General features: G+C 41.0%; 1 protein-coding gene across 6 annotated transcripts in view; it reads right to left on the bottom strand.

The window, feature by feature from the left end:
* Positions 1–2,476: 2,476 nt before the first annotated feature.
* TEAD1 (TEA domain transcription factor 1) overlaps positions 2,477–23,826 on the bottom strand; it is a 163,361-nt gene continuing 142,011 nt past the window's right edge. For all 6 annotated transcript variants that reach the window (XM_074586087.1, XM_074586090.1, XM_074586093.1 and 3 more), the window contains 4 exons: positions 22,542–22,715; positions 11,053–11,193; positions 9,333–9,485; positions 2,477–8,346 (listed from right to left, as the gene is read on the bottom strand). In XM_074586087.1, coding sequence (XP_074442188.1) covers positions 8,233–8,346; positions 9,333–9,485; positions 11,053–11,193; positions 22,542–22,715 — 582 coding nt within the window. In that variant the 3' untranslated portion in view covers positions 2,477–8,232. The remainder of the gene's footprint in view (positions 8,347–9,332; positions 9,486–11,052; positions 11,194–22,541; positions 22,716–23,826) is intronic.

The following is a 23,826-nucleotide window of genomic DNA, read 5'->3' as shown; positions in this document are numbered from 1 at the left end:
GACTTATGAAAAACTTTTTTTTTTTTTTTTGCTTTCTGCTTCAATTTAATAACATCAAGGATACCTGTTTATGCTCTTATCTCTAGGCTAGAGTGAGGGGCATGGAAAGCAACATTTTTGAAATTCATCAACCTAAGCCTATAATGGACTCCGTGCACGCACCCAAGCCCACACAGATATGGAAGGAAGATGGCCTGAGAAATCACCAGTGCTGGATAAATCGAGACTATTACTTGCACTCAAGTGTCTTTGCTCAGCTGACTGTTTCAGATATTCTTCTGGCTATTGCTCGTGCTCTCTCTTTCTCTCTGTTTTCCAATCAAAACCAAGCTGACAGCTCTTCATCTATCAGGGAGGCTACAGGGTGCCTTGCTGCTGAGACTTTTGGGCTTTATTGATTCTCCACAATGAGGCACACAAGAATGGAGGCCTACAGCAGCCCTTTCCCTTAAGCTTAAAGAGGATATTGAAAGATCTCAAAAGACAATATAGGAGAAAAAAAAAAAAAAGCAATTCTATTCACTGACCTAGAAGGTGAATGTTTGTCTGTTCTGTTGTGGCCTTTTTCTTAGTCTTAGTTCTCCTTCCCTCTTCTGACAGACTTTGTTGTTGTTGTTGGTCTTCAAATGATCCTTTTCCTCCTTTCTTCCTATTTTCTCCTGTCCTCAGCTTTTCATATTCTTTGAAAAGCAATACATTGCTACTCGTTTTTTCACAGTCCCTTGCACTCTGTGCTTATACAATTTTCCTTTTCCCTCCACTCCTAGTACAGTCTCTCTACCCACTCCCTCCTGCCCTTCCAACCTTCACCAAGTTTCTAGTGTCTCCAGCGCAGCTCTAGCTCTCATAAAACAACAGCACTCATATAACAATTTACAACCATTAACCAATTAAGTGTCACACCTCTCTACAAGGTAGGTAATTATTTATGAACATTGCTAAGCTACCGCTGTTTGGTGTAACAGATTGTTCAGCTGTTTCTGCTCAAAGGGCCCCAGACAACAATAGTGAGGCTGCAAAAGGTCAGGGTTGGGATGAACAGCAAGAGCTGTATGGGACAACTATAGACATCTGCTAACACACTGCTTAGCTCCGAACCCTCCATTTACTCTTGGGTTTGTGAGCATTAAATGTATTCCGTGTTTATCATGTCAAATAGGCTTCATCTTTAAAAAAAAAAAAAAATCCACAGAAAAGTCCACGGACCGCATAGAGCTCATCATTCTACACTTCATAAAATGGCATGGAGTAACTTGTCTGGCTTCTTCGGTCCCTGCCCATGCTGCCGTGTTCGCGTAAACCAGCCTGCGCTTAGTCAGGGAGAGACCGTTGCTTCTGCTGAATGCAGCTTGTGAATAAACTAATGGTGTGACGTTACATGGGACCTCCCAACCTGAAATGCTGCATGACGTTTTTCCCAAAGGTGGAAGATTTATGGTTTTTAACCTAAATTAATTAAGAAGCAGAACCTTAATTAAGAAGCAGGTTGCTTCTGAAACAGCTAACCCACTTCAAAGGGCTGAAGCCGTATACTTAATGGGGAACAAAGAAGAGAAAACAGGGTCAAAACAGGCGATGTCTGTGTGTTGTTCTCAAGCCATTCATCCTGCACATGGGGGGTGCTCCGCTGGCATTTTAAAAATGGCGGTGGAACATCTGCCACCCAAAAGGAGAATTGGGGTGGGGGGGCATGTGGTTTATTCAAAAGCCACTGCTCTCCTTTTGAAGCAGAAGATGAGCCAGATGTACTTTTTTTTTTTTCTCTGCCAAGTCCTAGTTGTGTTCCCATTGATTTCGGTTGATCCAGGATATCCTTCTTATTCTCTTTTTTCTTTTTATTTCCTAGATAGGTGGTTTCACTTTGTGAATGCAGCAGGCAAATTGATCCTGTTTCATCCTCTCAGTCATACCAGGTACAGCTGCTAGCTGAAGGGCAAGTGGTTTAAGAAAAACTAGAAATCAGTCTCTTAAAAATACCACTACTTTAGGACCTCAGTTCCACAGAGCTCAGTGTCCTTCTGTAAGAGACACCACAACCTCAGATCACTACTGCGTTCCTCAGTCAGTTCTAGTTGTCAAGTTAGTGATGCATTTTATACCATTCATTATGTAAGATTTTGAGTAGGTGATTCCTGCTTCTGAAATAAAGCAGGATGGGTGTCTTTTCCCATTAAAACAGTATGGTTTAAATGATGTTTCAAAAAAACCCACCACCACTTCTTTAGGAAGACACGCACAAGCTGGAGGTAGTCACCTTTCTTGCTGATAAAATGCCAGAAAGCATATGGACTCTTTGTTGAATGTTCCAGACGTGCCAGCCTTGAGTGCCATCCCTAAAGGTTTTTGTGAATCCCGCTGGATGTCCATGGCACCTTTAGGGAGGTATATGGATACTGCTGCAAGTCTGGCCTTGTGCTGGTTTGGAAATGGCTTTTGAAAGTCACACCCAACATTAAAAAGAGATTGATGTAAGAGATTAAGATAAATGCACAAAACACTTTCATTTTCTTTATTTTCAATCGATACTGTATGAATACAAAGTTTCTAGAAAGCTACAAAAATTCTACCACTTTATCAAGAAGGCATCAAAATGTGTCACTTTGCAAAGACATGAAAACACCTGCAGTAACCGACACAAAAATAGCATTTTTAGAGTGATGAAATAATTGCACTTAACTGTCATGGATATTAAAGTTATCACACATATGTACCGCGAAAGCTAGAATACATTTTTTTTTTTTTACAAAGCACTTTATAAAAAAATTCTCTGCACACAAAACCTATAATTTTCATATTACTATCATACTAAAGATAAATTCACTTTAAAGCCAACACTTAAAACATTTTAAACAAAAAAAGGTACCAGTACCTACACACAGACAATAACAAATACAAGAATACTGTACTGCCAAGAGGTTTGACTGAAACTCCTTTTGAAAGCTTCTGCAAATACGTTAAGAAAACATTGGAGAACATTCACTTTTTTCAGAGCCTTCCCTCCCTGTCTAACCTAGAGGTACTTTATCATCAAAAGGCAAGTTCTACATCAAAAGTTACCAGCAGCAGTACAATATTAAAGTAACCACTGACCATATATGAATATGCTTAAGTCACAAACCCATTTTATACACATTACACAAATAAACATAAAGTGAGAATTCCATTAAGTCATTTACAAATGTGAACAAATGCACATGGCAAAAAAACCCCAAAACGAAACAAAAACCCAACCTGTTTTACATAAAATGTACTGAAGAATTAAAGGCTATTCAGGCTTTCAATGTTATAAAATTCTTTTGTCTTTTTTTTTTTCAGGCACATATTGTATTTTTTGTCTGCAGTCATGAGCCTGAATCAGAGGCCCATAAAACAAAACATAACAAAAACAAAAACACATATTCTGTAAGGAGGTAACAGGGATCCATCTCCTTTTAGTCAACTGAGTGCATTTAAGATTTAATTTACACACTAAAACTAATTACATGATCTCAGCAAGAATGACCTGAAAAGTTAAAAGATGAAGATGTCCAAAGTGTTTCTTGTAGTTTGACTTACCCAGCCTCAATCTTTTTTAGGGGGCTAAACATCTTGTTATGAAAGATAAGAAGGGGAAAAGAGATCATCCTGAGAAAAGTACAAAACTGGACTCTGTTACCCACGTCTGCTGTGTGACCGGGTACGTGTATCAGTATGGGTCAAGTAAAGGGTAGACAAAAGGTTTCTCAGTATGAATGATTGCGTGATCTGGGAAAACTATAAGGGGAACTCTTTCAGAAAGCGCATGCCCTAGGACTTGCAGTGGAAAAATAAATAGATATGGATTAGTACGTCAAATGTTGTATCTGCCTTGAACTGGCCAGTTACTTACATTCAACATTAATGTACACCCTTCATTATTTCAAATAGCCTATACCGTGGAGGTTCTAATGGAAGAAGCTACCGCCAGAATTAATGAGCTGTAGCTGCGGTAGAAAGGGAAGGTGAGAAACAGGCATTATATCTGCAATTCCTTCAAAATAGTGGTGCAGTACCTAAATAAAATCATTTTGGAATTCAAGTAAGTAAAACTACATTTGTTAGTAGTAATTTTTAACAGCCCCAAATGGTACCATTATGCTTATTTTAATATTTTAATGAGACAGAAGTGTAGTCTGTCACAAGTGTTGACTAGTACAGCTGAAACGTTTGGTAATAACTGAAAATATATGCTCTACTTGTGGGGCAAAAGTGTCTTTTCCCTACCTCAGTCTCATTGAGTTCAACAGGATTGCTTGTCTTACAGAGGTAAGTGAGATTTAGACCTTGAAGGAATAACAAAAATAATATTTTAGAGACAGGGAACTTGAATTATCACAATATTTACCACACAGTGTCATGATATTTCTATATATAAAAAGTTAATCTTAGTTTTCATCAAATACTTTAAAAATCAAGTTAAAATTGTATTCACAACTATATTATCCCTCTGACAGCTTTTGGTTTTGCTGATATTTGTTCTTTCGAACATTGTTTTCTTAAAATCTAAATGTTGCTCCTCTTCCCATCAGTTTTAGTTCTAGTGTACAGTACGGCCCCCGTTCACAGAAGGTATCAAATACAGACACATTATTAAGAGGAGCTATTTTTTTTTCCAAGACATCATCCGGGAGATAATCAAAAAACAAAACAACCCTGTGTTTTGAATTGTGCTGGCCAGAGTTTCTCTAACAGCACCTTCATCCACAACGCTCACACTCAACATTTCAATGCTTAAAAACACACAATTGCATTTACCCTAGCTATTGTCTGTTCTCCATTTTCATCTTGTTTTATGCATCTGACTTTCAGGATGCACAACTTTGTAAACAAAATCTTCTGTCTAAGCAAAAAATCTTCACAGATACCGAAATATTATTAGAGGAGAACCATAAAGTCACAGTTGTCCACTGTCTGAAATTCTGCAGTATATGGATCTCATTATGCAGGTGCATGACTGGATGAAGAGAATATAAATGTGGACCATTTTCATTTTCCTATCACAGAAAAATCAGTTGCTGGTTTGCAGTGCTGTCAGAAATGGCAAACAGTAGATTATTCTTCAGCAGGTTGATCATTAGCAAAATTACTTTGCTATAAATGGTGCTCTTTTGTGAATGGAGGCCTGTAGATTCAACTTATTCCAATAAACCAAAGGCATTACGGTGATAACTAAATATTTTTGGTCTCTCTACAAATTGTCATTATTATGGCAGCACTTTTCTAAGCTGGAATTTCAAACCAAAGGCACTTTCATGCTAGAGTGCAGAAGAGTTACAATTAATTATTTGGTCATGAAATTTAAAAAGGCAGCATTTATTAATACAATTCATTTTTCACGGAGAACTAAGAATCTGTAACCTTTTCTTTTGGTATAGACATTTAACTGCGTAGTAATGGGATTGACTTGTACAGAAGGTTGGTTTAGACCAAGCAGTCAAAGAGCGTTTCTGTGGGAAAAAATACAGGTATTTTTAAAAATGGAACCAATTAATAAAACAATATATAAAATTTATGTTAAGAGGCTAAAGGTACTTCTAATATAATGCTAAGGCACTGCATATTGTAATGCTTTGGCAGCTCTCAATTAAAAGGTTCCTACAAAAAGTAACAGTAACAAGATACGTACTTCCAGCTTACAAAAGAGCTCACAGTTTACAGGCAGCCTGTTGGACTACACACCCCACACTGAACAGTTGAAGGATTAAGGCTTTTAAGAATTAACATATACAGGGTATGGACCATTTACAGAAGTGTAAAGAAAAGACGATGGAAGTAGTTTCCCTAATATTACATATGTGAACACCAATAAACATTGTGACTTTTTATACCCTATAGTTATGGCATATGTAGTGTGCCAGATTCCATAAAAAAAAAATGTACCTGGTTTTGCAAATTGACTTACATACTTTATACGCCTCAAAGAGTTTGCTTGTTATTAAAAAAAAAATAAAATCACCAAAACCACAATTCAAACCCTAAATAAAAGACAACTTTAGAACAAAATAAAACAAAAAAGTAGTTTTTGACTTGTAACACCAAGTGCTTAGAATAAAGGGCTACCGTTAGGCTGTTACAATGCAGTGCTTTTCCTGATGTGAGTATTAGTGTTAAAAATGAGTGTTAAAAGAGACCTTACCATGGACATATTTCTTTGTTCCGTTCACGGAATATAAACCGAAAGATCATCAGCCCTAATATCCACAAGCAGGTAACAGCTAGACATCACAGCAATCATCCACCTACTAGAGTTAGATCAGAGGCAGGCTAAGGAATTCAAGCAGTCTCCCTTCCCCTCGGTGATGTTTGTGTTGTCCTCTAACCTGAGTCCTCACCCCTGTTAAGGATGAATCTCATCTGATGCAGACAACCCACTACCGCATCTAGGCTATATTCTAGTCTAGATAATTCAACAATGGGCAACTGTAACAGAGGGTACTACGCAGAAATATAATATCAAAAAATTAAGACTGGCTTTTTTGAAGACTACAGCACTGTGCCTGGGAGTAAATTCTAGACTTAACTTGTGCATGGGCACACATCAGCAAAGGGTAGGGAGGAGGAACCTGCTAAATGTTAACTTCTCTGATTCAGGACTGCAAAAGACCTTCCCAAGAACTTCATGACTGATCTTTAAGGTGGCTTTGTGCTTGGCCAGGCAGCCCTCAGCCTCTCAGGCAACTGTTCCGCGTGAGAACCCGCTGCTGGGCCCAGCAGCTGCTGAAACAACTGCGCTCGAGCAACTGCGGGGCAGTGCTGGGTGCGCAGCAGAAGGAAAGAAACTGAGCAACACTCTCCGGCGTAGCCAGGAGGAATGAGACTACTTATCTCACGTGTGCGTACCTCGGACAATCACTCACACCCACATCCATGGTTTGAATCCTTACAGTATTAAAATATCTCCAGCTGTACTTCACTTCCTGGAGTCTTCCCTGAATATATCAGAAGGATGAATGCTACCACATCTGGATGCAAAAGGACATCAGACCCCACGTTGTACGTACGTGTTTGTTTCAGATAAACGTCTTCACCAGTTGGAACTGGAGAGACAACTGGGAGAGATCTAAGAGCACCATGATAAAGAGGAAAAGGAGAAAAAAAAAAAATCTCCACTTTCCAATCTTCTTTGCCCGATGTTGGTTGTGATTTTCTAGCGCCTCATAGATATTAAAGCTGTTGATCCTTTCAGAGGTGTACGTATTCTTCTTTCAAACACATTAGTGTTTTGCTATCAGTTTACAAATTACTCAGTGCTGTCACAATGTCAGTTGTTTCCGTTCATCTGTTAATTTCAGAGTTGCAAGTTTTTCGCTCAACTTATTAGAAAACGTAGTTGTCCATATAAAATATAACCGCACACACAAGACTACATATAATGTGAGTCTAAATCTTCAGTATTTACCTACTTATTGCAAAATGAGCCATCTTTTTCATTAAATAATCAAATTTTCATATTAGTACAATACAACTTTATACTCTTTTAAAATACACTAGATATGTTAGGGATAAGGGATGATGTTTTCTTTCTCTGCGATACCTGTTTGAAAATTTAATGGATTAGAAGATTAGTTTTAGCGTTGAGAAAAAAATACAAAATTTGCCTAATTTTAGGACCTGTCTGTTTCTATCAGGCATTTCTTAAGGCTATATTTTTCATTTGGTTTCAAACAGAAAAATGCTTTCATTTTAAAAAATAATTTAGTGAATTACATTCGTCCATATCTTCCACCCTAATTAGTTACAAAGATAATTCTATAAAGATTATTAACTTTGTGTACTCATTTACAGTTATAGCTAAAGGTTCATTTCAATTTCACTTGCATTGTAAAACAAGTATCTCATGTTGGAAAAAAACCCAAAATAAATTCTTATAAATGCTGTCAGTTTTTTCCCATGGCAAATGCTCTGTCATACTTTTTTCTATCAGAATTAAAAATAGGCCTCCACAGACAGAGGCGTTAGGTTCTTAAATACAGTCTTCCCAAAGAACTGTGGTTTACAAATTTGAAGAACACTTAGTTTTAGAAATAATTTTTACAACTGTACCAGAATTTCACAGCTACAATTATATATGAACACATTAAAAATGACTTCACTAAAACAGGATTTAGAAAAATGTGGGTGAAAGTTGGGCCAGAGGCACTGCCACTTAGTGTTGAGGTTTACAGTCTGTGTTTTGATAAAGAAGTGAAATGAAGTGTATATATAAATAACTGCTCAGTCCTTTACAAGCCTGTAGATATGGTGCTGTGCTCCATGTTCGCTGTTCGACACTTCAAATACACAGGCCATGCAGAGGAGGGTTTCTTGCGTATCCCTGTTTGTTACAACCTGTTTGAGGGGAAGGAAGAGGCAGACAGTGTATTACAAACTTGGAAACACCAGGCTAGAACAAGAAACGACTGGCTTAGTTGAAGACAATCTCTAGATGCGGTTGTTCGAAACGTGTGTCCTCTCGCTCCCTCTTTGGCAATTTAAACTGGCCTTGGTGACTGCGCTCACACGCTGTGCTCTGGGGCTGGGCTGTGGGGCTGCAGCCCCAGCGGAGGGCACTGAGATTCATCCCACCCTGGCTGCTTGGCCATGAGCCGCCATCATGGGGGCTTGGCTCAGCCATCAGCCTGAGCCCCGCTTCAGCCAAGGGAAACCAGTGCACCCGTGTCACCTTGTGTCCGCTGAGCGAGGCTGGACGTGGCTCTGTGCTCACAGCCCCACCTCTTCTGCATGCCGCAGCCCTTGGTCCCGCCCGAACCCTATGGCAGCAGCAGCGCACAGCTCTAAGCGCTTGGCTGAGGTGCCGCTGCGAAGCCACAGTGAAAGCAAGCTGGGAAACTGGATGAAACTGGCTCAAAGGCTACTATGTGGACCATTCTTCATGCTTTAGATCACCTGTTGGGTGTACCCATTACTGCATGCTGTCCTGGCCCAAGAACTAATTAACAGCACTGACATTTGCAGCATTATAACTGGCACCTCAGTAAGAACACATCAGATGAATGGGACTGTTCAAAGTTACTGCCTCGGGCTTGCTACAAACACCAAATAGAGACTTGCGTTAAAAAAAAAGAGAGAGGTAAGCTGAATTTTTGGAAAGTAACGAAGTTGTTTGTTCACGTTCTCAGCCAGCTTAGCCTTTTCATCCTTAGCGTCTGTAGTGCACAATTCCAAGAGTATTACTCTGAAGTCAAGGGGATGATTTGTTTAGTAAGCAACATGACTAAGGGATTCGGAAACTGGTTCTAAATATTACAAGTCAAGCAAGCCGCACAAAGCCTGAGAGTATTTTATAAATTGAAAAATAAAAAGTGAGTCCATACCAATAAAATTGTAAAATTTTCCAACACACTGTTCATCATGTATTTCTCCGGTAAATGCTTCAGCTTGTGTATGAAGTTGATCATATATTCACACATTGGAGAGCGATTTATTCTATACACGAATCGGCCATTCTCAAACCTTGCATATTCAGTCTAATTAAAAAAAAAAGAGTATTTAGAATAAGAAGAATAAAAGATAATTCAGAAATAGCAAAAAAGTGAATACTAAACCTGAGATTTTTTTCTTCCTTTGTGTACACAGAAAAAAAGAGAAAGTGGCTCACACACACACACACGCGCCTACTTGCTAAATCCCTGCCTGAGCCATGCAGTGCCTTGCTAAAAATTTGAGGGCCCTTAATTATTAAGTTGTAATATCACTACTCGTTCTCTACCCTGTGAATTAAAAAGATGAACAGATGAGGACTACACAAAGGTAAATCCAAGCCAAGTAAAAATGAATTAAGCAGAAAACTTTGTGGTAAGATGATTTTAGTTTTGAGGCAACTGCCTGCAAAGGGAAAAGCAAAAATAAGCTTCTATATTTATGTATAAATATACACATATAAACATAGCTATATTATTGCATGATTTAATAGGCAATTTATGAATTACAGAAAGAGGCAAGACTACAGTCAGAAGAAAACCAGGCTGATTTAGATTGCAGGCCCCCCCCCGGGGCTGAAGGAGGGTAAGGCTGTGACTCTTGATTCCTGCTGCCCAGCTGCCAACTGCTCAGCTCAGGTACGCTCGGTGGCTTGTGGGGCTTTTGGCTTTCTCTGAGCTTGGAATAATGGAAATGATGGAAAACGTTTTTATGGTCACCATGCACAGAAACCATATTTAGTATAAGAAGGACATGAACAGTGACCAAGACATCTATAAAGGCTCAACTGGCCGCTCTAGGCTAAAATTCCTGTATTGCAGATAACAGATGTGGGAGTGGGGGTTAGTACACAGAAGACAAGATAAACAGCTGCAGTAGAATAAACCAGCCAGCTACCTGACCACGCCATACACTTCCGTGCTTAGAAAATGTAAAAAATAACTAAAGGCCCTTGCATGTTAAGAAAATATGCAATTTTGTATTCAAAAGCTGCTGGTGTCTGAGGAAAGCATGCCTTTATGTGCATAAGAGAAGACAAAATAAGCATGGGTACAGATGAAACATAGCACGCCATCCATGGCTTTAAAATGTTTTAAAAAATATCTAGATGATAGAGGGTAGCTCGTTACTGTAGTATGGTTCCAAGCAGGCTATGTGGCTGGCCAAGTGTTTGGAAATGGGTGCAAAAGCATTTTGCAGCTCTTTTCTGCCAGGTGATGGAGGAGGCAGCACTGAGGGCAGATGCAGGTTCCCCATCGACAGGTGCCACGGGCAGGGTGGAGGAGGGTCTCCAAAGCAACAGGTAACTAGGATTTTACTGAACTGTAGTGTCACCATTTACGTGGTGATTTAAAATGAACCCAAACATGTCCGGGATCTTTCAGGAAGGATTAGAGGAAGGAAGGAAGGAAGGAAGGAAGGAAGGAAGGAAGGAAGGAAGGAAGGAAGGAAGGATGGATTAGAGGAAGGATGGATTAGAGGAAGGATGGATTAGAGGAAGGAAGGAAGGAAGGAAGGAAGGAAGGAAGGAAGGAAAAGGCAAGAGAAAGAAAAGCCTAATTAAAATGAAAGAGAACCAGAGACTGATCCCACACATCCCATCACAACACCCACCTCTACTTTTTCTACTACTTGCTTTCCAAATGAGCAGACTTTGGTGGAACAAGTGATTGTCATGTTTTCTGAGCTCTCGTACTGACTAGTGACTCCGTAAAACGCTCCTGTATCATCTTGAATGTTGCAGTTTAAGTCAGCCTGTTGGGAAAAGGTAATAGATGTTGAAGATCTTCTTTTTCATTTGACAATGTCAGTAGCACAAGCTGTAATTAGCTCACCGTACTTTTCAGAAATAAGAGAGAGGGGGGAGTTTTATAGTGACAACAGTGACAGTGAAAAAAGTCTGTCAGGAAAGTACCTGCCTAGTTGTTGCAGTAAAAACCTTAGGGAAGCGGCAATTTCTTCAAACTTTAAACAACAAAAGACAACCCAGTATTTCTCTGGGCTACAGGTGACGTCCTTGTCTGGCAGATAGCTGATGAAGTCCCTGGAGCAAAGGGAATGATCACCTGTGAGGATCCTGGCTCCAGAGCTGGCTTCTCTGGAGGGAACCTGCCCTGTGGCCTCCAGTGCAACCAAGCCATCCCACTCCCCGGGGGCCTTCGTTCACTCACTTTTCCTTTCTTAAAGCAACGAAATCCTCACGGCAAAGGCAGACAGCTGCGCAACATGGGAATCGATCTCTGATAAGACCCTGTCAAGCCATATGGCCCTGATTCAGCAAAATACCGGACTTGGCGGAGCTGTGTGACGCAACCCACAGGCTGCACACGCACCGTGCCGACCCCACCAATTCCCTTCAGTATTTCTTTGCAGCCTGAATAACTATCCAGCTGCCTTTGATATCTAGCAACAGAGACTGAGACTTGCAGGATCGAGTGAGGAGCCATGCTACCTTTAATTATTTATAGCCAAATCCAAGTCCTGTGCACAGCATGATTAATTTGGCTACACAGCAACAGCGCGGGTCACATGCTGAATCTGGCCTCCCCAGCAGCACTGAAGCTGTTCTGCCACTGTGCTCTTTGTCATCACGAATCCGTTTTCAAAAGCCCTCAAATTAAAAGAGCACTAATATGGACACAGGCAGAGTCTAGGGATATCCACAGCTGGATTTGTTGATTCAGGCATTAGTTCTGCTGACATCGTCGGTGCCCAAGGAGAGAGTGGGCAGGGTTTTCTTTTTATGTGGAAACAGCTGATCAGCTACTGCAGCGTAACATCCGAGTCGTCTGAATTTTTAACTTTGAGATGAGCATTTTAGCAGGGAAATGCGCTTTTGCAGCTGTTTCACTTGCAAATCTCGCTCTGCTTGTTTTTATTGCCAATACAGAAATGTAACAACAAACATTTTGACGGATACTTTCCTGTCTACCTTGAGACTTTTTAAAAACTCAGTTTACAGGTGTGTTTATTTACTAGTTAGCGTGGAACATTTATAATCCTGCCTCCACTATAGTTCAGGTCATTTGTAACTGCTATTTAATTTTTAACTAGGCAACAACTCATTAATTCTACGTAGTGTCTACAGCCCTTATTTGTGGTACCACATTCTGAGGCAATATGCTGATAATAGCACAGACTGAGCTAGTTTGTGGTAGGGAGAAGACACAGGTCTACGATTACTTCAGGCTGGCTTTGGTAAATTAATCAGTGGAGAAGTCTCCTGAGGTTTACACACAGTAACACAAACAGCCCTATAGTCACGTATTTTGCATAACAGAAAGAAATCCTATCGCTATTACACCTTGTTTCTTGCACATGTTTTGCATGAGGTCAGCAGTTAATGTTTCATGTTCACCTAAAGCAGTGTGTTCACAGTGAGCTGTAAGAAATTGTTCCGAGCTAAAAGTAAATAAGCAATTTGCCATCACAGCTGGCTTGCAATCGAAACACGACAAACAGCTAAACATGACAAACTGTAGCACAGCCATCAGCTGTGCCACAGCTGCTCCGCCGGAATTTCTGAAGAATAGGCATTTCTGATACACCAATTGCATCGTTAATAATAATATTAATAATACTAATAATACTCGTAGTAGTAGTACTAATCTCTTAAAAAGCGGTTCTTCCTGCTGCTACCACAATTACGATTTTACTATCAAGACATTTTCTTTCTTTTCCTTTCAGATATGGACAAAATATTTAAGAAATCGTAACTAAAATGCTCCTCACAACTTCTTGTTGTCAAAAGGGTCACCCGCACAGACCTTGTATTTCAAGCTGCAATAACAACAGAGTTAAAAAAAAAAAGAATAACTTTTTATCTGCTGCCTTCTGATATTGAAGCCCACTGAAAAAAAAAATCTAATTGTTGTATTTACATGCTGACATTTAACCTGGAAAAGTAACACATGTGGCCATCTGGCACCCTGTTGATCACTCCCACAGCTCTTCCAAATCTTGCTGAAATCACCAGAGTCCTGTGTACACAAAAAATTACGTGCTGGGGCCCTGATGTCTGAATGAGGAATCCTTGAATTTTTTGCTCAAATGGCATGATTTACTCTTATGCAATCACGACATTGTTGCAAAAGTCTCATGATGATAATATAGATTTGAATGATCTTTATTGGCTTCATTTGCTCTTCGATTTTTTTCTTTGAGTCTAGGACACAGCAAATGTGTTTTCAAGGAAAAACAGAATTTTCCTTTTAAACAACAGTTTTCATGTTCAACTAATACGAACTGCTGAGGGCTGAAGCTTTAAGACTCCTCCAAAAAGTGCAACACCAACATAAATATCGTAAGAGTTGGCAACAGCAAATACCCTTAAATGAAAGCTTCACCAAAGCCTCTTTTAATACTGAAAGAATTTTGTCTGGTCTCACATACTAAAACAAATCTTGCTTCTCAGTCTGGGTTCAAATTTTTTCACTAGAGACTCAGTCCACGAACACTAGGAAGCAGCGGGTACCACTGCGGAGAGAGGATTGTCACGTCAAGGAAATATTCTGTAGCAAGGGTTGAAAGCTTTGTTCCATGCTGAATACTTTTAGAAAAGAAGGAAAGACGATCACTTCTGGTAAAATACAAAACTTTGGTTAAAAAACTGATAGTAAAGGACTTGCTAATCATATTGTTATGGCTTATTTAGGAAGGGGTTTGTCTGAAAACATACATCTGAAAGCAAAATTGTATTTCTTGAACTGACGAAAGCAGGTTCCAATTAATATTCAGGGGATTGTATTACATAGGGATTGTAACCTCTACAAAAGGTTATGAGACGAATTAAAAAAAAAACAAACCAAAAAAGTGTGCTAAAAATGGGCACTGCTGTGGCTGTAAGAGGTGCAGATGTAGCTTTGAGCAGGAATAAGGTGATGCGTTATGCCAGTATTCAGTTTCAGCAGGATCCTTACTACAATATTGATTAGTTTTTGTGTCTACATTTTACAAAGGATGTTGGAAAATTGGAAAGTATTCAGAAAAGAGTTACAAGAATGATTTCAGGTCTGGAAAACATCCTTTGTAGTGAATGACTAATGAAACTCCATCTACTTACTTTTTCCAAGGGAAGTTTTTCCACGACTTTGTCATAGCCTACAAGTTGCTACATGGGGAAGAGTCTTCTGATAGATTAAATCTCGCAGAAAAGGACATTAAAAGACAGAAAATAAAGCTATGCAAAAGCTAAATGAGAAACAAAGCAGAGGCTGGCAACCCTGATGGCAACAAAACGCCGGCATAATTTTCCAATGTGGTGGAATCACCATTACTTGGGGTCTTTTTTAACCAAGCTAAATATCTAACTAAGAGGGATGCTCTGGTTCAAGCAGGCTGTTGTCTGGAGGCAGACATTACTTAGTGAGAGTCACTGCCTATATTACAAAAGAGGCAAGGCTAGATAAATATAATAATAGCAAAATGGAAATATAGGAATTTATCTTATTAACCTCAGTTAACCCTCTACTTATAATTTCCTTTTTCAATGATCCCTGTGAAAAAAACCTCGGCAACAGTCAAGCTTCTGGAGCGCTGTGCTTGCAGCCTCTCCTGCTGCAACCAGCTTTGTCTCATTATTTCCTTGGTGTTCTGGCTCCAATGGTTCTCTTGCATTTCAGACTTCGATTGCAAGTCTTCCTGGGCTGTAAACCAGCTTTCCCTCCTGTACAGCTTCTCGTGCAGCTATGCTCTCACCAGGAATTAGGGTTGATGAGCACTATTGTAGCATATACAGATAAATAAAATTTTGAATGAAGGCATGATCACATGTGATGAACAGGAGACCATTTACTCATTGAATTTTAAAATACAAGATCAATACAATTTAGGAAAAAAAAAAAACAACCCAACTTAAAAACACAAATGCAATTTTCCTTTTTTTTTTTTTCTTTCAAGAGTAAAACTCTAATTTTGATTTATTTCTAAGAGCTGAGATTTGGATTAGCTGAATGCATTTGGAGGCAGGAGAGGCACTCAGCTTTCTGGCACGCTATCTACAGTGGTTGTGTAAGAGCATGATTAACTCATTAATAAAGCATAGCTTGTCAATGGGTAGCACTGAAAATACAACATATTAAGAGTACCAAGTGTCTGACACGCTGCATGGAGAAGCCTCTGCCAGCATGCCAGTGCAGGCACCAAACCGGAGCTGGTTGAAACCAAAATAAAAAGTAAAAATAAATATAAAAAAATTCTTCACATTCACTTGAGAAGAGCTCTCAGGCTCTGTGTTAAAGGCGGGGGGCAGAGGGTAGAGCGCTTGTGTAATAATAACAGCTTTGGCTAGCAAAAAAGCAACTCCAGCAAAAATTGCTGAGAAGAGTCTAAATCCTTCCTGCTGAGTAGAAGGAAAACAGCACCTACTGGAAACAGTGGGATCTGGGGAGGGCCAGAACAATTTACGCTGGCATTCAGTAGTTAACATTAAGCACATAAGGTCACTTATTAACAACATATAGGTTTTAACAACTGCTGACTGCAGGGAGGTGTGTTACTCATATGACTGCATCATGCCTCCCCTCCTCCTCTCCAAAGAGTGATCAAAGAGCGGAGATTCCAAATTGTGAAGCAATTTTTTCCAACGGGAGCATCTGGGTCGTTGGCACGTTTTGCTGCGTGTTACACTGCAGCTCAGGAATTGCGTCCAGCTCTGCCACATGGTTGGGCTTGTGAGGGACAGGCCAAGCTGCTCCGGCTTCCCAGCTGCTCGGCCCCTTCCACTCATTATCCAGCCTCAAGCGCTAATGCCCTTGCATCAATTTGCGAAGGGGTCCTCCACAAGCACCGCGTGAGCTCCCTGTGCCGAGAGGGTTGTGATGGGGAAAAGAAAATGGATGTCTGCTTTCTTCCATATCTAATTTGTTTTGCATACATTTGCATGCTGGCCATAGACCCGTTCACATTACGGATCCCATTTGCGAGTTGCAGATCATTTGCCAGTCAAAGCTGGCGAGTGTGCATGTGTGCCTGCGTGTGCGTGGAGGGAAATCCAAGATTCTAGATTATGCAATATAAATTACATGTAAAAATAGAAAGAAAAAAAAAAAAAGGCAGTAGCCACAATTGTGTGTGTGTGAATGAAGGGCACAAAGAATCTTTGCACCTTTTAAGACGGCTGGAGGCACATGAGGATAAATTCAGGAGGGGGTGGGAGGAGACCACAGGCGCAAGCCATTTCTGAACACTGATTACATGGGTAAATTGTTTGTTCCAGTGTATCACAAAGAGAAGGAGCATTATTTTTCATGCCACAGCTGTTTTGAATAAGAATAGGAATAAACTTAACCATCCTCCTCATGTTACTTACCACTAATTATGGCATATATTTACATCTATAAAACAGTGAAATTTTGGGGGACATAATTTAATGCCCCTTTATTGTGTAGATTCCTTTATTTCCATCCCACATTTGAATTTCAAAATTGTTTAGGACTTCAAAGCATCTTTAAAAGCTTGCCCTAATTACAATATGCATTACTTTCTAAAACTCCTAGTTTGCATTGCAGATTCCTGCAAATAGAAGCATTCATTTTAAACATTAATTAATATCATCCATGCATCTTCAGATGAGTTTGGGTCTTTATTTCAGAGTTGCACTGAGCTCTGACTAAGCTTTCCTCAGTTTGAAGAATAGTTCAAGCTACTGCAAACATTTAAAATTACGGCAGTGGATCAGATCAATTTATATTGGGTGATTTTTCCTGTGCCGCTAGTTAGAAAACATCCCTCCTCCTTTCAGATGTGTTTGCTTCCCATAACTGTTCCTGTAGCTGCAGAAGTCAGAGTTCAGGCTTGGCGCAGAGCGTTTGGCAGTGTCAGAGACACAAAGTGGCCCATGGCCACGGTATTGCAAGGTGTGATTACACCAGCGCTGAGGATCCCAACAGAGCCATGGACCCACTGCACGATACTGCAGGTTACCTAGAGAAGTCGCGCAAAAAGAGAATCCCTGCCTCAGAATTTGCTAGTGGAGGCTGAGGCAAAACGTGAGAGAGAAATATCTAGCTAAACCAGAATAATTTAGTCGAGGCTGCAGCGGACAGATTCGCTTTGCTGAATTAACGTTAAAGGTGCTCCTAGTAGTGAAAAGCAGTTGCCAGATGAATTAGCGCTAGACAGGGGCAAGGTACAGAGCCAGCAAAGCGAGCGGGGGCATGAAGGGAGCCAAAATCTTGTGCCTTCCGAGAGCAATTCCCTAGTTGGAGTCAACGGAGATGTATGTGCTCGTAACAGCAGAGTTAAATGAAGGTATTGGAGATGCGGCTGAGAAATGCTGTATTCAAAAGGGAGGTGGTGCGAGTGGGACAGACGTACCGTCACCTCCCTGCAAGAGAAAGGGGAGAGCCCGGGGAGGTGGAGTGCTGGTCAGTCGGCATCGGGAGCCAAGAAGGCAAGGGCAGCTATAACGTTTTAGACAGACATTTTGGGGTAAAGCTGGCGGTGCAATCTATCATTTAACTTGAACTCTTTCAGGAGGTCTAAGTGTATTATTTAGTATTAGAACATTCAAGAATAGCAGTGAGCAGTCAGTGGGGATAGCATTAGAGATCAACACGAGTAGAACTTCAACCAGTAAAAGAAACCAATAGAGGCAACATGTGTTGACTTAGCTTTTAGATAGGCTAATCAGAACTTCAAAGACCAGAAAACTTCGGGGCTTTTCTCAAGTGACAAAAACTCGAGAGCTGAAGTACAAACTAACCAACAGGTATGTTGATCGTACTCAGATTAAGATTAGATGGCATGAATCATACCTGATTGTTTTACATAGATTGGGTTTATTTTGTTAGTGACTGAGGTAACGAGCAGGATTGTGCACTCAACCTGCACCCAGGGAAAGGTTTCATCTGCAGATATTCTGCAGCCTTGTCTGAATTCCTCGACACCATTCTAGAAGATAACTTTTACATTTAGTTAAGAACCTTTATTTTTGTTTTCGTTTTATATCCTTATAATCTCCGGTTTCATATCATTGTCACACAAATTTCCTGTGCCTTATCATTAGTGCGTTGTTCCTTATCTATTCATTGTACTGAGCGCACAACATACCAAGTGAAGCTCCTTCTATCTATTACTGTAAAAGCCTGGCTCTGGGGTCACTTCCCTGAAGTCTCTGGTTCCCAGTGACTACCTGGGTAAGAGTCACTGCATTCAAGGTGCAAGACAAGGGCCTGGAAATTGCTTTGCAGGGCTGTAAGGTTGGTTGTTTGAAGTGGTGTAAAAGGAGAACTCTCTTCCTTTTATACCTCCTGCACTGTGAGGTAGGAAGCAGCCCACAAGTGTGATGTCCAGATGTGTCACCAGGACTGAGGCCAGAAGCTCATCCATTCCCAGCATCAGGCTGTATTTCACAGGAGATACAATCTGCATGAATCAATAAACCTCTGCAAAGCAAAGCAACACGTGGTTTTGTACTCCATACCTCTGACGCTTCGCAAAGTCAACTCCACGATTGCCAAAGGTTTTCTTGCAAGATCTGAGAGCTTTCCCTCCCATACTTTTGTAATCAAACCTTATTACCTTTATCACAAGGTAAACCATGCTGCTGAGAAGCCTCAAACAGAAGTAAATGGGAAAGGGCAAGAGAAGTACGCTTTCTGGTTACCAGAGCTAAGCCGCTTTCTGCCGTAGTCATCCTCAGTGTGAGTGCTTGTCTCTGGTCTTCCCATTTCCCACCTTTCCCTTCCACACTACGTTTAATGTCTAAAAAAAATACCCTTTTTGCTGCCTCCAGCAAGACGCCGACTTCTCTTTAAATCTGTTTACAGGCTCACCATCCCTTCTGGCATCAAATCCTCACCTTCGCTTTCAAGCTTCCACATGCCATGACACCCACCTGCTTTCCTTCTCTGGTTTCCCTCCACTCCTTTCACTCACAGTTCCCGTTTTTCTTTTGTTGATTCTCCTTGCAGGGCTTTCTCACCTGTACTTACTTGCCTAACACAAATTCTTATTCCTCTTTTACTCGTGTTACAATCAAATTCCACCAAAATGTGGACTGTCACTGGACACTGATGCCAGCGTGCACTCAGTAGCTTACAGCACTGAGCAAACTATCGACAGTTAAATGATAATGAAGGGAGAAGATGAGAAAGGACGGGAAGGGAAAATGGTTAAATAAAGGGTGAGAGAGCATTGTGAGTAAGCAATGACCTCACAACGTGAACAGAACCTGGGAGAAGTTGAGCTTTCAGAATAGGAGGAGGTAGTGGGTGATAAGGAGACAGTGGATACTGATTCAGACATGGATACTTAATTGAAAAGAAAAGGACAAGAATACAAAATGTAATCTATTTTCGTATTAATAAACCTGAAGTTATTAACAGGGTCAAAAAGACTGTCAGCAACTTTTGCCAGCTTGACACTGGTAATATGTGACTGTTTAGAGCAGATTCTCAACACTTCACATAAAAATGGGAACAAAGTCCTTTTTTTCTGAAGAAATGTCCTATTGGGGTGAAAGAAATTAAGGACAGCAAGCTGGCAGTTTAGGATCCAATTCTCACAACTAATTACACAGCCATCTTCTGTTTTTTCTATACATATTTCTAGCTGAGGGGCACTGGTGTGAAGCTTGTTACTAGAAGGGCATCCACGGTGACTCTTGGTACAGCCAGACACTGCCCCTGGCACCTTCCCTCTGCCTCACTCACTCCATGAGAGAGAAAATCCACTGGCCTATTTCAAGGTCATGGCTCAGGAAGGCATTCTCATCACATTTTTAATGTATAACTGAGAAGGATGTTAGCACTGTATGTTTTTAATCTCTAAGTTAATACAACACAAAATTGTATTAAAAGACCATTACGTTGGAAGGCACAGTGAGGTTAAGAAATGTTGGATTGAAGTTGCCTGCGCATCCTGACTGCTGAACTGCATCTGTCTTCAGCTGCACGACTGCCCACTTGCCCTCTGAGCATCTACACAATATTTCTTTGTCTTCATTATTCAGTGTGGGCAGTCGCTATTTCCTGAACACTACTCAAAACCTGTGCTGAATGCAGAATTATTAATTTTATAAAGGTTTTCTTCATGGCATTATCTTGATTTTTTATAAACAGCCATGAGTTTGATTTCTCGATGACCACCTGAGGTGAAGGGATGGTATCACCCCCATATTACAGATGGGGAGCTGAGGCAAGAGAGTTAAAGGTGTGCACTGCCTGCAGGAGATCAAGCAGAGAAGGCTGGCACTTGAATTTTCAAAGTCATGAGTGCAACACAGACCTTAATGATCCAAAGAAGATCTCTACTGGCTTTAGATGCATCTTTGAGCATTCAGCATGCCTGAAAATCAGTTTCCACATGGAAAAAAAGCAGAACATACAATACATCAATGACTGTATCACAGATCTCTGCTGCTTCCATGTCTAATATAACGTCTGAGGCTTGTCAATCTCTGTGAGAACTGAGAACAGGCAAGTGAGGTGACGTCCAGTTTCCCAGTGGGTTTTGCAAGTATCTATTATGCAAAGTGGATTGCTGAGATGACAGTCCTCAGTTCACGCCCAAATTTTGCAAGGAAATGTATTTAGTGGTCACAGACCCTTAACCTCCCAGCCCTATTCCTCTGCAGCCAGATTTCTTCTGCCCTTATGCTTGTCCTGTTCCCACCTCTCACACATCTGTCTCTGCTCTGTGCTTTCATCCCTACATTTCCCTGCAGGCTCCTTATCCCAAATGCTCCCTCTTTCCACTCCCTCCCTCTTTTTGACCCTACGTTCTCAGCTGCTTTTTCCAGGCTGCTGGTGCCCGCTGTGTTTCAGCTCTCAGTTCTCTGCTGCCTCCTGTTCCTGGCCTCTTTGCTCAGCCAGCCCTCAAATGCCTGGTCTACAGCTCCCACGCCCCGTTGTAAGCCCCATGACTTTCTCAACTGATTCCTTCTGCAGCCCAGCACAGCTCCTGCTCAGCGCTTTATCCCTTCTACACCCAGATTTGTGAAAAGAGAGCCTCCCTCATTCCCAGATTCCCGTTCCAAATCTGGTGCCACACAAACTTTTGGCAAGATATGAAGTCTGGGGTATGTACAAGGTGGAGAGCATTTCAGGTCACATAGATAAACTTTAACTGAAAGCAATAAACACCAGGAAATCTGATCATAAGCGGTGATTCCAGATCAACCTTTTCTCGTTTCACCATCAACCTGTCCACCCTGTAATTAGACCCTGAATATGCCCATTTCACTGATGTTTTAAAAGACAAATTTAAAACGCTTAGATGATAACTGTTGCTATGAAAAGGAGTATACCAAAAAAAAAAAAATACCCCAACAAATTAATGACTAGAAAAAGCTTTAGTGTAAACATAAGGTCCAGCCCTGGAGATTTGATGATCCTTTTGTATGAACCTATAGCATCGCTATAGGTTTTGTATGAACCTATAGCATTGCTAAGCTGAGATTTTGTAAATGCAGTAAGAGACACCTGATGGATCAATAAAATTTATCACAACTAGATCAATATACAACATCTCAAGCTTCTGTTCAAATTCTTTTTTCACTCTTGCTCACAACTGATACGAACCGATACAACTTTCGGAGCAGAGTCCCATGGCTGACCAACAAAAAGGCAAAGGGAAAGCAGATGGGCTCTAGCAACCAAAAAATGTTTAAGAAAACCCCTAGAACGCTCCCAGGCTCACAGTTGTGCTGCTGCACACTTTGTTCAAATCTGCTTGGTCCTATCTGTGTAAGTGTGGACTGATTGCAGGACTGATACTTGTACTATTTGCATTTGGCAAGAGTTCAACCTTTGAAACACTAAAAAGCAGTCCCTATTTCTGCGATTCCCCGTTTTTTCTGGAACCACTAGATGGCAGTTCCCCGTTTCCAAACGAGGGCTCTGGTTACCTGTTTGCTCCTGCCCAGCAGCTGTGTCAAGCACAGTTGAGGCAGCATCTGCCTTTGTATGTCACCTACAACACAGACTTCTTGAGGAGCTGTCAACAAGAGTGGCTCTGGGCCAGCGTCCGACCTGAAGGATATACAGCTTTGCACTTTTAAATGACGACAGAAGAAATTTCCACAAGCACCCCAAAGAGTGCTAAATACTAAACACAGGCCTTATCGACAAGAGAGGTTCTCCACGTCATGTCTTACTCACCCAGAATTTTACGAGGAAGAAAGCATTTTGGGGCCCCTTCCCAAACAGTTCCTTTAGACCGCCCTTCTTTTCAGGAAATTTGTCATAAATCTGACGAATGTCCACCGATTCAAGCAACGGGTCGCTGTAAGAATGGTTAGCGTGTCCAATGTGTACGAAGAGGTGTTTATTGTACTGCAAGAAAGAAACAGGAAAATCAGTGCTGTACAAAAAGAACAGAGGTTTATTACGGCACGTGTCTGCGTGTTCTCCTGCAGAGGGTAGCACGCTTTGATGGATTAAATGACTCGCACATTACTCCTGGGACTATGATTTTCTGCAGTATGATTTCCATGAACAACTTAGTGATTGTGTTGTAGCCCCTTGTGAACAAGGGTCAACATCAAAAAACCTGTGTCCCTACTGCAAACCGCAAAACATGGTCATCTTCAAGGGAGTAATTTACACTGAAAGACCCAGCGGCAGCACGATGATAAAGAGCCCTTCGCAGAGCATAATAAGCTGAATATGCTCACGAGGAAAGCCTATTTCTGCCTCTTTAAACCATGCCTTTTAATGTCCCATGTCCTCAGAGCCTGAATTTCTGCTAGTGCCACAGAACCCACACATATACACCTCCTATACATAAACCCCAAACCTGTATTTATAGCATACGCTACTGCCCCTTAAATAAAAGAGGTGGAAGGGATATTCTTTTAACTCCAGAATGACGAGGCCAGTTACTCTGTGTTGCTGTTACTATAAAAGTGGTCCTAATCGTACGTCCTCCAGTATTTCGACCCATGTAATATTAAAGAGCCAAACTTTTACCACTTCCCTCGGGAGCTAGCTCTATAGATGACCATCTCTGCCAAAACACATTCTGCTTCAATTTCCTATTTCTTAACTTCATCCCATTGCACCTCATTATAATCACGGGAATCACCTCAGCAACACCTTTCCTGCCTGCAGGAAATCCTTGGCCCAGTGAAGTCCCCAGCAGCCCCCTACTGAGTCCAATATGGTCTTTTTGGGAGTGCCATTTCTCCAAGGCAAGAGCACCTTCCAGCACCTCAAATGAAAGTGGAAGGACAAACCCCAAAGACCCTCCCGTAGTCAATCAGCAGCTCACGGTGTTGTGTGAGCAGGGTGAAGGAGCTCGAGAGTGGCAGGATTAAACACTGGGGTTTTTAACCATGCAGATCACAAAACATTTTGCTAACTCAATTAAAGGAAAGCTGATATGCAGTCAATGAACACTAGAAAACCCCGTCATATTGAACAGATGCTGTATATAAGGGACAAT

Source organism: Larus michahellis, chromosome 4 (assembly GCF_964199755.1).
Source record: "Larus michahellis chromosome 4, bLarMic1.1, whole genome shotgun sequence".
In the NCBI taxonomy this organism is placed as follows: Eukaryota; Metazoa; Chordata; class Aves; order Charadriiformes; family Laridae; genus Larus; species Larus michahellis.
Note: the sequence above shows the minus strand (reverse complement) of the source record. Positions and strands in the feature narration are given on the sequence as shown.